This window comes from Ptychodera flava, chromosome 18 (genome assembly GCF_041260155.1).
Source record: "Ptychodera flava strain L36383 chromosome 18, AS_Pfla_20210202, whole genome shotgun sequence".
NCBI classification, from domain to species: domain Eukaryota; kingdom Metazoa; phylum Hemichordata; class Enteropneusta; family Ptychoderidae; genus Ptychodera; species Ptychodera flava.
The window spans coordinates 26,420,613-26,438,405 of record NC_091945.1 but is presented as its reverse complement, the minus strand read 5'-3'; the positions used below and the strand labels follow the sequence as shown (position 1 = coordinate 26,438,405).

Below are 17,793 nucleotides of genomic sequence, written 5' to 3'. Positions count from 1 at the left end.
TGGTATATGGGGAGGAGTACCTTCCCGATGGTGATAAGTGGTGCAGATTACCGTCGCCTAGGTGACTGGCGTATACGCGTGCCAAAAGACACCTATGGTTGATTTCCTTTTGACCAGTCGGATGGCAGAGTTGCAAATACATGGACTGAACCATTTGGTTTTTTTGTGGGTGTCGGTGGTACTTTGACAATATAAGTAAAAATGCACATATATTGAGTTTATTGTCTTGTTTATGAGCGGCCAGTATTTCCAACAGCATAAATTATGTGCATTTGCCTTTGAAGGAATAAATAATTTTCGAATAAAACATCGCGAATGTAACTACATTCCTTAAGCTCGACGTACACTTAAGTGCCCCAAAGAACCATGAAATCGCCCGACTTTCGATTGAAGAGATGAGTTTTGCCAAACCGCGTATACAGAAAAAGTGGCAGATGACTTTATTTTTAGATCATAGACAGTATAAAAAAATGTGAAACAGGCTCCCCACCTAACTATCCTAAATGTTTTTGTGTCGAGTTTGTGTTTGATTCGTTTCGAAAATGTGTTCCTATATTCTTATCCGATTGTTTGTGTTAATGAAATGTTTGTTTCGCTTTGGATATTTGTAGAGAAGTTTGGATTAGTGTGTACGGTAATGTTTTGTTTGTGTGGGGAAAGCTTATGGCGAGACGCAGCCGGACCTATGTTGTTACAAAAGTTGATAGAGTCGCCCTTTGACGCTTGCGTTTCGAAACCCGAGTGTGGTTTCTCATCAGTCGCAGTGTAGATTCTTTCCTTAGTTTGTGTTTGTGAAAATTTATTTTAATGCATTTTAGTGGTCTTGCTTTCCGATTAGCGAGGCAAGTATATTAATTTTGGTCACGTTGTGAGTCCGTTTGGCGGTTCGGTTTGTTTTATCTATATTTCTTTACTTCGGTAAATTTTGTTTTGACTGGTGTGTCTTTTAGATTTTTGCGGAGGTTTGTGAATTTTCAGGCAATAAGTACCACTGCGGGGTACGGATTTTATGTTTATTGGATCAAGATACTTACAAGTATCCTGGTTGATGTGCTTGTTCTCGTACATTTTAATAATAGTTCATTAACTTCGTTTACTGTTTGTTCTGGCTCGTTGTGTATAATACTGAGTGTTACGTAATTGCCTTTCGCATTCGAGTACGTAATCGTTTTTGTTGACAATAACGAAAAACCGACCCTTGTCGAAGGGTTATTTTCCCAAAATTTGTCCAATGTTTGCAAGCTGGTTTATCGCGATTCTTTTGGCACGCGACATGTTTTGTTTCCTTGTTTGAAAGGGTATCTCTAGAAGTGCGAGTTTAGCAGCTTCAGATAGCTTTCAAGTTTTTGTTTTTTTGTTGTTCGTGGAGTCCAATTTGACTTTTCTTTGAATTGGTGTTGTTGCGATTGTTTGTGTCTCACGATGTAGCGTAGTCACATTATACGACTTTATTTGTTGAAATCCTGAGGTGCTTTTATTCTGTTTGGTTTTGTTGGTGTCCGAATGAATTTTAAGGCTTTTGCCTATTACTATTTTTCGGAGTTTCATAGTTTGAGCGATGATAGGTTGTTGTTGAATATCATGTTGTTGTCGGCTTTTCTTTGGAAATAGCTGATTTATTTCCACGGCCATGTTTTCTGTTACGTTACTGTGATTGTTTATTTTGTATTTAATGTTGTGTTTCAGTTGTTTGTTATGTGTACGATTTTTGTTATTTCTTTAAGTGTTTGTGTGTTCTATGTCATCTTATCGTATTTTTTGGTAGTTCGCTTTTTGGAGTATTTGGTGGCCCTGAAAAGGGCCGCTTGGTATGGGTTTTTGTTAGCACTTGGCGCGTTTGTTTTGGCGATAAGCCTAGCTTTTTATGCTTCTTTTCGCCGATTCGATGTGCTTGGTGAGTAGGTGTTTGCCGCCTTCTTGTCACTATGTGTGCTAACATGGACAGTCTGCATAGCCCTTGAATGTGGTCTCGATTTTGATCAAACTTACAATTTAGGAGTATATATCAAAACTGATAAATGATTTATGTGATTACTGTAGCTATAGATAGGCTACATTCAGGACGGGCAGCGACGGGCAGTAATTAGTAGGCAAAACAGGTGGTTTTCACCGTGGGCAGAACTCGGTGCAATGATACTGAACATTAATAGTAAGCCTGTCACCTTGAAGGTAATGCTGTAGGTGAAACAAGGACACACGATGGTACAAACAACACCACAAGTGAAACGTACACACAGAAATACACGCGTTCCTACGTTGTGCCCACCCGGGCCAGGCGATTAAAATATGACTGATACTGCTGGATAGTGTTAATTGGGTCGGTAAACAGTCAATTAATAGTTTACTTGACTACCTGGGTGATTGGCAGGTCGTGTCCAACGACGCATATGCAAAGCAGGCCAAAAGAAAAAAGCCCCCAAAGTTATTGACAGCTGGCCAGGGGTCACCATGAATACGTAATGAAGCTTCACTACGCAGAAACTGCGTAGTCAAGCCCTTCTTAACCAGTCAAACTCTCTCGGCATTTTCCGGCATGCCTGTGATTGGAAAAACAAAATCCAAAGTTATTTTGAAGAGGAAGTTGATTTGGATGACGTTCATTCTTGTCATCGTCCTTCGTACTCTTTCGAACTTATTTGTAAAGGCACTGATGACCATATTATTTTGAATTGTCCCTTGTATAAATTTTAAAAAGGGTAGCATTTATAAATTCTTGATTATGTCAAATTTTCATAGGAACAATAAACGTCAAGATACAGTTTGGAGAGATCTGCTTTCACTTACGGAAAATATCAAACCTTTATTCACTTCTTGTTATCTCAGTCCAATTCCCAAAAAAGAAGGAGATCTTCAATGGCGTCTTCTCCACGGTGCGTACGCAACTGGCTCGTTTATGTTCCATTCTGGGTATAGCTCATCCTCTGATTGTATTTTCTGTAGTGCCAGAGATGACCTTTTACACATATTTTTAGAATGCCCTCGTCTTTCTCCCTTGTTCATTCTCCTTCGTAAACTCTGTCACCTTTTTCTTGGTCAGGAATGCAAGATTTTATTCTGGTGGTTTGTTTTAGGCCCACCCTTTGATAAATCATACATGGACAAGAATACTTTTGCGCTTTTAAATTTCCTTTTTACGACAGCTAAAATTGCAATTCATGTAACAAGACGAAATGCAATTAATGGTCATGATCCCTCAATCAGTAATACGCTTGTTTCTGTTTTTAAAAGGCGAGTTTGTGCTCGCATTTTAGAAGAATATAATTACTTCACGCTCAATTCAAACATAAGTGCTTTCAAAAACATTTGGTGTATTAATGACGTCATTGCTTCTGTAGACATTGATGGAACTTTTACTATTGATTCAATTTTGTTGTAAAGAAAATGCTTTCACCTCTAAGCACACTTTCCCTTTTGCCAAATCCTTTCTCGTCCTGGGCACCGTACTCCTCACGGAATGGAAGGGGGTGGTCAGTTGGGAGGATTCTTCGTAAGCATGTACATGCCAACGAAAAGTTTTCTCAATATACCCCTTCTCATTGGCGGTTAGGTGGCTTTTTTCTGCAAGATGTAAGGTGTTCCTGTCCTATTTCCTCGCAAATTTCTGTCACTTTTTCTTGTTTCGGATGTTTATATATATATATATATATATATATATATATATATATATATATATATATATATATATATATATATATATATATATATATATCAGTGGAGATTTTTCATGCACCTCGCATCTTGCCTTTTGTCATTAACAAAATTGTGCTTTTTTTCAGATTTAATTGGTTTCCTTCCCCATGTTGCAAGTGACCTGTTTGCCCTTTCACCAGTTCTCTCCGTCTCGCTCCAGCATCAGTTTCATAGTCATTTCGCAGTTTTTGCTGATTTTTTACAGTCCAATTTTGTTTAGTATTTTCAGTAATTGACCATCATTTGCTATAAAGCATTTGTCAGATTTCATTTTGCTTTTTGTCTCAAAATTTGAATTGTTTTGATATGTACTTGTCTGTACAGGAGACTAATTTTAGTAATAAACGTTTATTTGAAAAATCAAAATCTTCTTCTTCTCTCAAAATATTTTAAGTAAACAGTATTATCCTAATCAACACAATACGTACAGCGTGTACAACATGCAAAGTTAGTTTTACTAATTGAATGAATTCTAGTCCGGACGAAAATTCAGTTGTCAACAGCACTTAACAGCAGGCGCTACATACTGTAAGCTTATTGCTAGTTGGAACAGTAAGCAATGTAACATTACTGGAAGAGTAAAGTACGGTATTTTACAACATAGTTAAAATTCTTGGAATATGTCAAAAGTTGTGGCTAATGGCGCTTTAAATGCAATTACCAAATGTTCGAGGAAGCAAATAAACAATAAAAACAGGCAAAGCCCGGCACATGTAAGATAAACGTTTTTTTTTTTTTGGGGGGGGGGGGTTTAAAACTGAATGTGAAGCGAATTTCAACAAATTGTAGGTTGTTTGATAAGTACCACTCTTAGTCATCGCACAATTCATGTTGGCCTAACATGTACGGGTGCTCGGTGCTTAAAGATGAAAGAGACGTTACTCACCCAGCGTCCAGTAGTGTTTATTGGCTATACTGACAAGCTTCAACGGTATGCTTATTGACGAGTACAAAATGTCGCTGACGGCCAAGTTCAGTATGAACAGCGTTGTCGCGTTTCGCATCTTCTTTGTGCACGTTAACACCAAACAAACCAAAATGTTGCTGGTGGCGCCTGAGATGGCAATGATGGACAGTAGTGCCAACACAGCAACGGGAACATCTTCAGTCGCAGTCATGCCTGAAGAGACCTTCGGGCCAGGGAGAACTGAGAGATAAAATTGCAAATTTTGAGAGAGAGAGAGAGAGAGAGAGAGAGAGAGAGAGAGAGAGATATTCATGCAATTTCATCTATATAGTACATATTTACATTTTAAATATTTAACTAAATTAAATTAAAATTCTCACAAACCGAACACATATATTTACTACTTACACACGGGCTGTATTGGTGGCTACGTTTGACAACGAGGTCCGACCTCTTCAATCCTCGCATGCTCATCGAAGAATGACGGTGATGAGTAAGATATCTTGCATTTCATCCCTAGTGTCGTCTGCCAATTAATGCGTAAAGAAATAAAAGCGACCAATCATAGTGCGTCCTTGTTTGAGATGGCGGGTGTGGCCTACTTGATCCTAGTCTGGCAGAGACCCTGCGATTCGCGTTCTTCCCTGTTGGAACACGCGCGCGCCCTTCAGAGACGCGACGCGAATCCCAGGGTCTGGACGTTCTTGCAAGCGACCGGTCGGATTTCTGCCTGATCCGGGTACTTTATAGAACTCCACACATCCGTTAATCAAAAAACAAATGACAAGTACCATAGCCAAATAAAATTAAAAATGAAAAATAAAAACATACTGCGTATATAAGTGTACCAGCTACTGGTATATATTCTCTCCGCCCAGTTAGATAGGTTTTTCCTTTGAAGTCACAACCCTTATGAATATTCATATCCTTGCAAGAACCGACAGTCGCTGTATCTGGCAGTGCGTGCTCACAGCTGCACAGCCTTCGAATGCAGGCCCATCGCGGCGCGCACAAAACAAAGCACAGCGACTGTGGAGAGTCTAACTTGATCCCTGTGGCGTTATTTCCTTTCTCGCTGAAACTTTGCTCAACAATTAGCAGCGTTGCGGGGCCCAGTGATTAGGGGATCCGTTTTACATGTCATGAAAAGAACAGTTTTGAAATTCAGGTGCATCTGATCATAAATGAGAAATTTTCTTTGATTGAAACACTTTCACTCTACCCAATCACAGACACCCGAGAAGCCAACTTGAACCTAGACAAGGAGCGTCTAGACAGTCAAGGAAGAATGCACCTTGGGGACAGATATTAGGACTCAATTTTACAAATTTTTTCTGATCTACCACTTGTTTGGGGTCTTGGAGTATGAAATAATTTAACCAAACTAGTTTTTTTCGAAAATGAAAATTTCATTTTTTCCCACGGGGATGGCGGCCAGTTTAAAGAAATATCGGCAAATTTTAGGTAATTTGTTTCTCTAGTATCAAAATTTGACCCTGAATTTTAATTTAGATTTAGTAAGAGAATGGTTGAAAGTTCCACCGAGGAAGTTTGAGCAAAAGTTTCAGTCTTTCACTTTCGAGACACGTACTACCTTAAAGGGACTCTTCAACTTTTTAAGTAATCCCATTTCCAGTCATAAATCTCTCAAAACGCCAGGCATAGATATTACTCGCAAATTAGTCCCAGGCAACTCATGCTGGAGGGGTTTGCCTGAGTACACTTAAATTTTTCAGGGCAATACAATTTACTTGTTTTTGTAATGGTTCTTTATAACACAATACGTAATCACGCATCACCTAGAACGTCCAAGTTGTACACAAAACATAAATACAATAACTCATTGTAAATGACATAGTCCCAATCAGTAAATTTATTGATGTGATTCGATGTTACTGAAGTCAAACTAATATAGGAATTCGAATATGTGACTACAGAAAGCATATATATATATATATATATATATATATATATATATATATATATATATATATATATATATATATATATATATATATATATATATAATTTACATAATAACACAAATTACTTCAAGTACAAAGTAATAATATCTGTTACTTTAGTTTCATGCATCCTGCAATCATCAGACTTCTGTCTTGAGGAAAAATGATCGTTTCTTGGATTTTGTGGCAAACGTTCGGAGGCGACGAATATATTATACATTTTTTACGTACTACTACTAGCCAAATCTCTCACTAGTTACATAACGTTACTGATGACCAGGAGTATCAATTTTACCAACTGTCAACAATATTGGAGGCATTATGTATACAGGCAGTGTTGACAGAACAAATTTTGAGCATTTCTAAATGCTACACAAGAAAACAAAACAATACAAAACATATGCACAGTAACAATGCCCTAAAAGAATAACAATGCATTTACATTTTACCTTCCTGCGAGTGGGCTCTAACAATTTTCATCGCCCGATCTTTGAATGCCTGTAAACACCGCAAGAGAAAGTGTAACGCGGCTCCAGAAACGAAACCAAACCTTCACTCACTTGAAGGGAGAGATAATCTACACATAATGGGATGACGTCGAACCCGAGTCTGACAGATATATTGTTTTCTCTCTTTTTGAATTTAAACGTTTACATTGAACATGACAAATGTATCTCCTTTGCATTTTTCACCAATGGAGCCGAAACAGGATCACTGCTTGCAGGCCATCGGCTTTGGGTCTGTCGAACCCTGGTATGCTTATTTGGAATAGCTAAAGCCTTCGCGACACGAAATTCGTTGGAAATGTCTATTGCGCGTTCGGTTTGAGTTACAGCACTTTTGGCTAGAAATAACATCAATTTTTGTTAATATACTATCCATTTGCAGGATGCTGAAAGTAAATTTGCCTCAGTACAATTGGAAATCGTTACAAGAGGCTTCCACAGCAGTACTCGCTTAATGGGAATCACTGCTCTGTGCACTTGCTGTCCAACGCTTACAGTCCCCTCTGTCGTTCTACCAGCAACCCTTTTAAATGCTGTGATCGTGGCGAGCACAGTCGACAGTGACTGCTCGCAATCATTCAAGATTCGATGCACTCCAGTTCTGAAGACCCACTGATTCCACGAAATCAATTTTCCCGGTCCTTAAAAAAGGCAATTTTGTACTTCTGCTTCGCCTACACGTCATATATTTACTTCTGGATCAGTTTTTTTCATGTGCCCTAGTGAAATGTTAGCGAACCCTACGAATTCGGTAGTGCTGTCCGTCATTCAAGACTCCTTCATACAACTCGTGAACATTTGCATTTGACAAAAAATCAAAATCAGTGTCCTATGGGTGCTTGCCAGTCTAATGTCAATGCGGACAGAATAATACTTTTGACAGGTGGTATAAATATGCGCGGCAGAAAAGGGCACATAGTCCAGGTAGCCGACAATGAGATGCTAATGATATGCGTAGTGTATAAGTTTAAGGTCTCCTCGACTAACTTTCAGCTGGTTGCTCACTTTCTACTATATTTATAGTATTTTATACAAAGTCAAAAACTTACTCTACCTGCAACTTAAAACTGATAGTGATTTTGTAGCTCATTCTGTACCATTTTTCATAGTATTTGATCGTCGGTATCAGACGGTTCGTGTTCGTGTCGGCTACATAGACGATCTGGCTGCACGATGAAAATCCCTTTCTAACATCGAAGAGGGAAACATCAGATCCAATCATAGTGAGAAACTCACCACTGTCAGTCGGTGATTCCGTCATACAATAGAAATTTGATGAACTTGGAATGAAAGTCAAAGCAGTAATAAGAGCTAAAAGGACAATAGATGGGAGGCTTACAAGCATTGATAATGGAGATCGCTTTGTGTTTGTCGAGAAGCTCAAACAGCCTATATCATCAGACTGGCAAATCTGAATGGGTTCCTTTCTGGTAAATATGTTGTACAGAGAAAGGCAAGAGCCTAAGCCCCTGGGTGAAACGTACACAACCGCAGAACCTTACTGCTACAACTGCTTGAAAAGTGGGCATCGAAAATCAGAATGTCGTAGCTCCATTGTATGTAGAGAAAGTGGGCATATAAGAGCGCAATGTCCGACCCAGTCAACCGTCAAAACACATCAGTACATTAACAGAACTATCGACTTCTACCCATCTGTTTGATGAAGATGTGTTAGATTCTGACAATGAAAGTTCAGCATCAACAATACGCGCCAAAGACAGTCGTGGTGGCTCTCAAAGAACACGAAGAGAAACAGAGAAGCGGAAGAAAACTAAACGTAGGCGATAAGTAGTAAAAAAATATTTATAGGCTTAAATAGCATACACTTCTTGTCGTTGAACTGCAGGGGTCTAAGGGGAGCAGAGAAAAGGCAACAAATATTTCGATGATGTAGAGAACAACAGCCCCGGGTGTTACTTTTACAAGAAACTTACTAGGACAAACAGATTCAGGATCAAATCGAAAAAGAATTGAAAGGAGAAATGTTTCACTCATTTGGTACAAAGCACAGTAAAGAGGTGTCTATAATTGTGGATGATAAGTTAGATGTGAGATAAAGTGTACAAAAAGAGACCAATATGGTAGAGAAGTGCTTGTATCTCTTGAAATCCATGGTGAGGTATTTACCATAGTAAATATTTACGCACCACACCAATCTAGAGAGAGGGAGTGCTTTTTCACTTCATTCATTAGTTGGATCCAAAAAAATGGAAACAACGATGATTATGTTCTTATTGGAGGCGACTTTAATACTGTGTTAGATCCTCAGTCTGATTCAGTTGGTACAAAATGTCACTCAGTTAAATCAAAGAAACTGTAAAGTGTTGAAATCATTCAATTTATGTGATGTCTGGCAAGAGTTAAATCCTGAAAAATCTCAGTTTACGTGGAGACAAGTGAAATACGGTCTTGCCAGTCGACTTGATTATTGGTTACTTGCCCAAGAATTAATTTCCGATGTTATTTCAGTGGATATTCGTCCGGCCATTAGAACAGGCCATAATGCCATTTCGTAAGAAATTAGTTTGCGAAAAAGTATTAATGGTCCAGGGTATTGGAAACTCAATACGAGTATATTACACAAAGAAGGAAATTACAAAAAATAACACAAATGATAATAAATGATGTGACGAGAGAAATCCATTAGACCTAATGAAGGTAAAAGTTAGATAAGCAAGTATTAGATATGGAAGGGAAAGAGATACAAATAGAAACCAGATATGAACTGAATATGCTCACGTGTTTTACAACAGGTTCATTAATAGTAGTACGCTTCACAGAACAATGAGATATATGTTTTCACTATATGTAGCAGGCTTTTTTAAAACTTCGCACAGTACTCTCAGAGTTTAATCACTAATTACAAAAACTTTATTTAATATGCGAATGAGCTGTCAATTAACCTGACACTGCTCAATGCCTTATGGGACAATTAGATATCCATCAGATCAACATTTGTAGCATGTTTTATTTAATTTAATGCTGTAATTTTAGAGTAATGTCACTTATTATAAAGTTCATTAAATATGCAAATAAACCCTAAATTAACTTGACACTGTTCAATGATTCATAGCACAATTAAATATTTATCAAATCAATATCTGTAGCACGTTTCACAAAATTTTAGTGCCAAAATTTCAGAGTTATATACCTAATTACAAAGTTTATTAAATATGCAAATGAACCCTTAATTAACTTTATACTACTAAATGCTTTACAACACAGTTAGATATCTGTCAGATCAGTATATGCAGCAGTTTTCATCACATTTGATGCAGTTATTTCGGAGTTATATGACTAATTATAAGACTTTTTGGAATATGCAAATGAGCTAATTATTAACTTGACACTGCTCAATGCTTCTCAGTACAATTGGATATTTATCAGATCAACATCTGTAGCAAGTTTCATCAAATTTAACGCTGTAATTTTATAGTAATATCACTAATTACAAAGTTCATTAAATATGCAAATAAACCCTTAATTAACTTTACACAACTAAACGCTCTACACCACAATTAGATATCTCTCGGATCAGTATGTGCAGCAGATTTCATCACATTTGGTGCAGTTATTTTGGAGTTATATCACTAATTACTAAACTTCATAAAATATGCAAATGACCTATTTGTTAACTTGACACTGCCCAATGCTTCAAAGTATAATTAGGTATATATCAGATCAATATTTGTTGCAAGTATCATCAAGTTTGGTACAGGAATTTCAGAGTTATCTCACTAATAACAAAAGTTCATTAAATATGCAAATGAGAGGGTAATTGACATGACACTCACAGTACCATCAAAATGTTCTGAGATTGTCATCTGTGAAAAGTTTCATGAAATTTTGTGCAGTATTTCTTGATATATGTCTACTCGGTCATTACCGTCTCCATAGGGAAACCATCGTACGGAAAAAAAACGATATTGCGTAACTTCATTAATATGCAAGCCACACTAACCAAAATCTAATCAGTTCTTGCAAGTAGCATATGGTACCTGTGTACCAAATCTGACTTGAATCCGTTCAGGCGTTTTTAAGTTATCGTGTAAACAGACAAACAGACAGACACACACACACGGACAGACAGACAGACATCGCTATGACAATAGCCCACGTGTTTACACACGTGAGCTAAAAACATATCAAGACAAAAAGACGGAGTTAACTCAGATATATGCACAGGCGACCCAATCACTATTAATAAGCTTATTATTGAGTTTTTCTCAGTTTTCTCTATCAGTTCCTCTCGATGCTCTGACTGACCGTAGTAAACCAGATATGAACTGAAAATGCTCACGTGTTTCATACAGTTATGTGTAAATTTGAACCTTTGCCACATGTTTGCAACTTCATTGAAAGTATTATGATCAACATAATGAACAATAATCACCGCTGATTAATTCTCAAAGGTCATGAAGTATACAAATATGTAATTAGCTGAAATAAAAATATTAAAGTTCTTTGACTGCTGTCATTTATATAGCAAGTGTAATTACCGTTGGCCAAGTCCTTCAAGCCATATATGCCGAGCTGTGAAAGCTCATTAGATATGCAAATTGTAAATTAGCTGACATGAAAATGTGAAATGACTTTCGATATTGTTTTAACCAGGTATAATCATCAATGTTGTCATGTTTTGCCAACTTTGATCAAGTAAATCCCAGTATATATCCCTAATAAGCAAAGTTCATTAAATATGTAAATTAGGAATTGACTTAAGTAAAAATGCTTAATGATTGTCAATAATGTTGTATCATGGTATCTGCAATATATGTAGCAAGTTTTGTCAACTTTGGTCAAGTCAATTCAGATATATATCTCTAATTGGAAAGTTCATTAAACATGCAAATTAGGAATTTGCTGAAGAGAAAATGATTAATGACTTTCAATAATATTGTATTACAGTGTCTGAAATGTACATAGCAAGTTACATCAATTTTGATCAAGTCAATTCAGATGAATATCCCTAAGTATGAAAATTCATTTAATATGCAAATTAGGAATTGGCTGAAGTAAAAATAGCGTCAATGACACTGTAGCTCCCATCCTGGACTATTTAGTGTTTGTTCTCTGGTCAGATATTTGAACATGTGTGAAAGGGATAAAGTGCATGAAGTGAAAATACTTAAATGAAATGTACTGGAGACAGTGAAATATGTTTAATGTAATTATTCAGAATATAAAATGGAAAAAATACAGAATTAGATATATCGAATACTGTGATACAACCATTAACTCAAAAGTCATTTACAATGACATAGTCCCCACTTGTAATAGGAGTACTAGTCTTGATGGGGCAGGAAAATGTGGTCATTAAGAAGTATCATTGGAGTGTATATGTTGAGATCTATGGGCACATAGGTCTATGTCGTTGTTCCCAATTTGAAACACATGAGGCATGTCTAAGTTACGGTTCTAAATCGGGAAAAAAAGATCAGACCTCTAGCAGTATTGGCCAGCCAAGAAATACATATGCGCATTATAAATGAGGTACAAGATGTGACATCTTAAGGTCTAATATCCTATCAAAATTTGAGGGTATAGAACTTGTGGTTACTGAAATATGCATATATATGTATAATCAAGGTCAAAGGTCATCAAGATCACATGACATTTTCAAAAAAAAAATTATATTCCTAATTAATCCCTATATGCCAAAAAATCAGATCTCTAGCTCTATTCGCTTGCCCAGAATTAGATGTGTACATAATTAATAAGGTAAAGCGTGTGTTGTCATAAGGTCTCCCATCCTACTAAATACAAAGGACATAGCACTTGTGGTTACTTATTTATTGACATAAACATAGATTTTAGGTAAAAGGTCATCGAGGTCACATGACATTTGGTCAAAAAATTTCTCTCCTATAGTTATCCCTATATACCAAAAATCAGACATCCAGCTCTATTGGCTCGCTCAGAATGAGATATGCGCATAATTATTGACGTACAGTATGTGGCGTCATAACGTGTCCCATCATACCAAACATGAAGGGTGTAGCACTTGTGGTTACCGAGTTACGGAAAAATATGTATATTTGAGGTCAAAGGTCACCGAGGTCACGTGACATTTTGTCAAAAAAAATTGTATTGCTAAGTTATCCCTATATACCAAAAATCAGACCTCTAGCTCTATTGGCTCGCTCAGAATGAGATATGCGCATAATTAATGAGGTACAATATGTGGCGTCATAAGCTGTCCCATCATACCATACATGAAGGCTGTAGCACTTGTGGTTACTGAGTTATGGACAAATATGTATATTTGAGGTCAAAGGTCACCGAGATCACGTGACATTTTGTCAAAAAAATTGTATTGCTAAGTTATCCCTATATACCAAATATCAGACCTCTAGCTCTATTGGCTGGCTCAGAATTAGATATGCGCATAATTAATGAGGTACAGGATGTGGTGTCATAAGGTCTCCCATCATACCAAATATGAAGGGTGTAGCACTTGGGGTTACTTAGTTATGGCCATATATGTATATTTGAGGTCAAAGGTCATTGGGGTCACATGACATTTTGTCAAAAAAATTGTATTGCTAAGTTATACCTATATACCAAAAATCAGACCTCTAGCTCTATTTGCTGGCTCAGAATTAGATATGCACATAATTAATAAGGTACAGGATGTGATGTCATAAGGTCTCCCATCATACCAAATATGAAGGGTGTAGCACTTGGGGTTACTTAGTTATGGCCATATATGTATATTTGAGGTCAAAGGTCATTGGGGTCACATGACATTTTGTCAAAAAAATTGTATTGCTAAGTTATACCTATATACCAAAAATCAGACCTCTAGCTCTATTTGCTGGCTCAGAATTAGATATGCACATAATTAATAAGGTACAGGATGTGATGTCATAAGGTCTCCCATCATACCAAATATGAAGGGTGTAGCACTTGTGGTTACTGAGTTACGGACATATACTCATATTTAAGGTCAAAGGTCATCGAGATCACATGACATTTTGTCAAAAAATTTGTCTTGCTAAGTTATCCCTATATACTTATTTTCACTTTGTTTAGTGTGATTAGATATTATTTTAGCTGAAAAAAGGGTCCAGGGAAAGTAAGGAAAATCCAGTATTCCACAGTGTAACAATTGGCTGAAAATATAAAATTTCTTTCAGTCTCTAGAATCCGAAACCGAATCCGAAACCGAATCCGAAACCGAGTCTTATTTCAGCATCGTCTAGCCAGAGTGTAACGTGGGGATAGCGCCCTCAAACCACAGATACAAGCTTCCCATAGACTACCATGTATCAGAAAAATTAAAACTGTGATAACTTCATTAATATGCAAGCCACGCCCACCAAAACCTTTTCAGTTCTAGCCATTTGAATTCTGAAGATGTCTACCAAATTTGACTGAAATACGTTCAGCCGTTTTTGAGAAAATGGACCAACAGACAGACAGACAGACACACAGACAGACAGACATCGCTGCGACATATGCTTCACGTGTGTGAACACGTGACTAAATAAAAACCAGATATGAACTGAATATGCTCACGTGTTTTACAACAGGTTCATTAATAGTAGTACGCTTCACAGAACAATAAGATATATATATGTTATCACTAAATGAAGCAGGTTTTTTACAACATCGCACAGTACTCTCAGATTTTACTCATTAATTACAAAACTTTATTTAATATGCAAATGAGCTGTTAATTAACTTGACACTGCTCAATGCTTCATGGGACAATTAGATATCCATCAGATCAACATTTGTAGCACGTTTTATTTAATTTAGTGCAGTAATTTTAGAGTAATGTCAATAATTACAAAGTTCATTAAATATGCACTAATCCCTTGACACTGTTCAATGATTCAAAGCACAATTAAATATTTATCAAATCAATATCTGTAGCACGTTTCACAAAATTTGGTGCCGCAATTTCAGAGCTATATACCTAATTACAAAGTTTATTAAATATGCAAATGAACCCTCAATTAACTTTACACTACTAAATGCTTTACAACACAGTCAGATATCTGTCAGATCATTATATGCAGCAGTTTTCATCACATTTGATGCAGTTATTTCGGAGTAATATGACTACTTATAAAACTGCATGAAATATGCAAATGAGCTAATTATTAACTTGACACTGTTCAATGCTTCTCAGTACAATTAGATATTTATCAGATCAACATCTGTAGCAAGTTTCATCAAATTAAACGCTGTAATTTTGGAGTAATATCACTAATTACAAAGTTCATTAAATATGCAAATAAACCCTTAATTAACTTCACACAAGTAAATGCTTTACACCACAATTAGATATCTGTCGGATCAGTATCTGCAGCAGATTTCATAACATTTGGTGCTGTTATTTTGGAGTTATACCACTAATTACAAAACTTCATAAAATATGCAAATGACCTATTCGTTAACTTGACACTGCCAAATGCTTCTCAGTACAATTAGATATTTATGAAAACAATATCTGTACCCAATTTCACTGACTTGGGTTCCGTAATTTCAGAGTTATATACCTAATTACAAAATTCATTAAATATGCAAATGAACCCTAATTAATTTCACACTTCTGAATGCTTTACACTACAGTTAGATATCAGTCGGATCAGTATCTGCAGCAGATTTCATCACATTTGGTGAAGTTATATCGAAGTTGTATGACTAATTACAAAACTTCATAAAATATGCAAATGACCTATTTATTAACTAGACACTGTCCAATGCTTCTAAGTATAATGAGATATATATCAGATCAATATTTGTTGCAAGTATCATCAAGTTTGGTGCAGGAATTTCAGAGTTATCTCACTAGTAACAAAAGTTCATTAAATATGCAAATGAGAAGGTAATTGACATGACACTCACAGTATCATCATAATGTTCTGAGATTGTCATCTGTGAAAAGTTTCATGAAATTTTGTGCAGTATTTCTTGATATATGTCTACACTGTCATTACAGTCTCCATAGGGAAACCATTGTACAGAAAAAAACGTTATTGCATTACTTCATTAATATGCAAGCCACACTAACCAAAATCTAATCAGTTCTTGCAAGTAGCATATGATACCTGTGTACCAAATCTGACTTAAATCCGTTCAGGCGTTTTTGAGTTATCGTGTAAACAGACAGACAGACAGACAGACAGACACACACACACGGACAGACAGACAGACATCGCTATGACAATAGCCCACGTGTTTACACACGTGAGCTAATAAATGACTTTATAGCCTAACCTAGCCTCTCGACCCTTATTTATTTCACACCCCATTACAAAGACGTTTTTCTCTCATATACACACATCTTGTAATTAATAGTCAACATGACTAATTATGCTAATCCGTGGACTTATCAGGGATTTTATGGGTTAGTCAGTAGGTGGGTTTACACGTGTATTTTTTTAAACCTGAGGGAATCTGATTAGTCGCTCTGTAAATATTCCTTATCAGCGATCTAAGCGATCTCACGTTTACACGTTATACACAAGGTATAAATTTAGTTCGGTTCAAGCCAAAGAAATAACGCAACCAACAATGCAGTAGTCTTCATAACAACGTATAGCCCGTACATCGAAACGACAAAAATCAAGCCAGCCCTGACAGAAAACTGGACTGAACTTTGGAAAGACGAAACACTAAAAAACTGTTCCAAAACCAACCAATAATCGCATATAGAGGGAACAGACATATAGGCGACACACTTCTAACCGCCAGACCTCACAAAAACTACGATAGCTCAAACTCAGGTTCACACGAACCTACACAAACACAACAAGATCAAACAGTTAATTCTATCTTCCCTACAAAACGAAAGTGGAACAACATATTGCCAAATAAAAACAATCAACCATTCAACACGTCTCACCAATCAAAAATGAATTTTAAGTGACTGATGAAGAAAACTCTGTTTTCGAAAAGTAGCGCCAAAGGATCGCAGTGTCACAGTAGTCTCTCTGCTCCAGTGCGGATTAACACAAGACACGTAGATTACGGATACGTCTCGCCATGGCTAAGCAACATTTTACATAAAACAGCCAAACATGATATACACTTATATTATACATAATATCATGAATAAAACGTAAACAACCCAAATATAAACGATGTGTGGAGTTGCTTTCCCTTTCAATACTACCTACAACTCATCGTAAAATGGCATCGTTTTTCTAGCTCTCCCACAACCAAGGTTGTTGTCGGACACGGACTTGGAGGATACCGCGACATTGGCACTAAAGGCATTATCGGATAATATTATCTAAGTTATCTAAGTAAGAGTCTAATATTAGACGAGTGGGAAAGGGGCAGATGGCTGACTTGCTGTTTTATCGGATAATATCCGATAAAATCGACAATATCGTCTAAAATCTAAGTTAGAGTCTAATATTAGACGAGTGGGAAGAGGCAGATGCCCGACATGCTTTTTTATCGGATAATATCCGATAAAATCGATAATATCATCTAAAATTTAAGTTAGAGTATAATATTAGACAAGTGGAGAAGGGGCAGATGGCTGACATGCTGTTTTATCGGATAATATCCGATAAAATCGATAATATCGTCTAAAATCTAAGTTAGAGTCTAATATTAGACGATTGGGGAAGAGGCAGATGCCCGACATACTGTTTTATCGGATAATATCCGATAAAATCGACAATATCGTCTAAAATCTAAGTTAGAGTCTAATATTAGACGAGTGGGAAGAGGCAGATGCCCGACATGCTTTTTTATCGGA

At 36.7% G+C, this 17,793-nt stretch overlaps 1 protein-coding gene across 2 annotated transcripts in view; it reads right to left on the bottom strand.

Annotated features, from left to right (window-relative positions):
- LOC139117261 (neuropeptide Y receptor type 1-like) overlaps positions 1–17,793 on the bottom strand; it is a 67,751-nt gene that overhangs the window by 21,242 nt on the left and 28,716 nt on the right. For both annotated transcript variants that reach the window (XM_070680207.1, XM_070680208.1), the window contains 2 exons: positions 5,006–5,123; positions 4,577–4,837 (listed from right to left, as the gene is read on the bottom strand). In XM_070680207.1, the coding sequence (XP_070536308.1) occupies positions 4,577–4,808 (232 nt within the window). In that variant the 5' untranslated portion in view covers positions 4,809–4,837; positions 5,006–5,123. The remainder of the gene's footprint in view (positions 1–4,576; positions 4,838–5,005; positions 5,124–17,793) is intronic.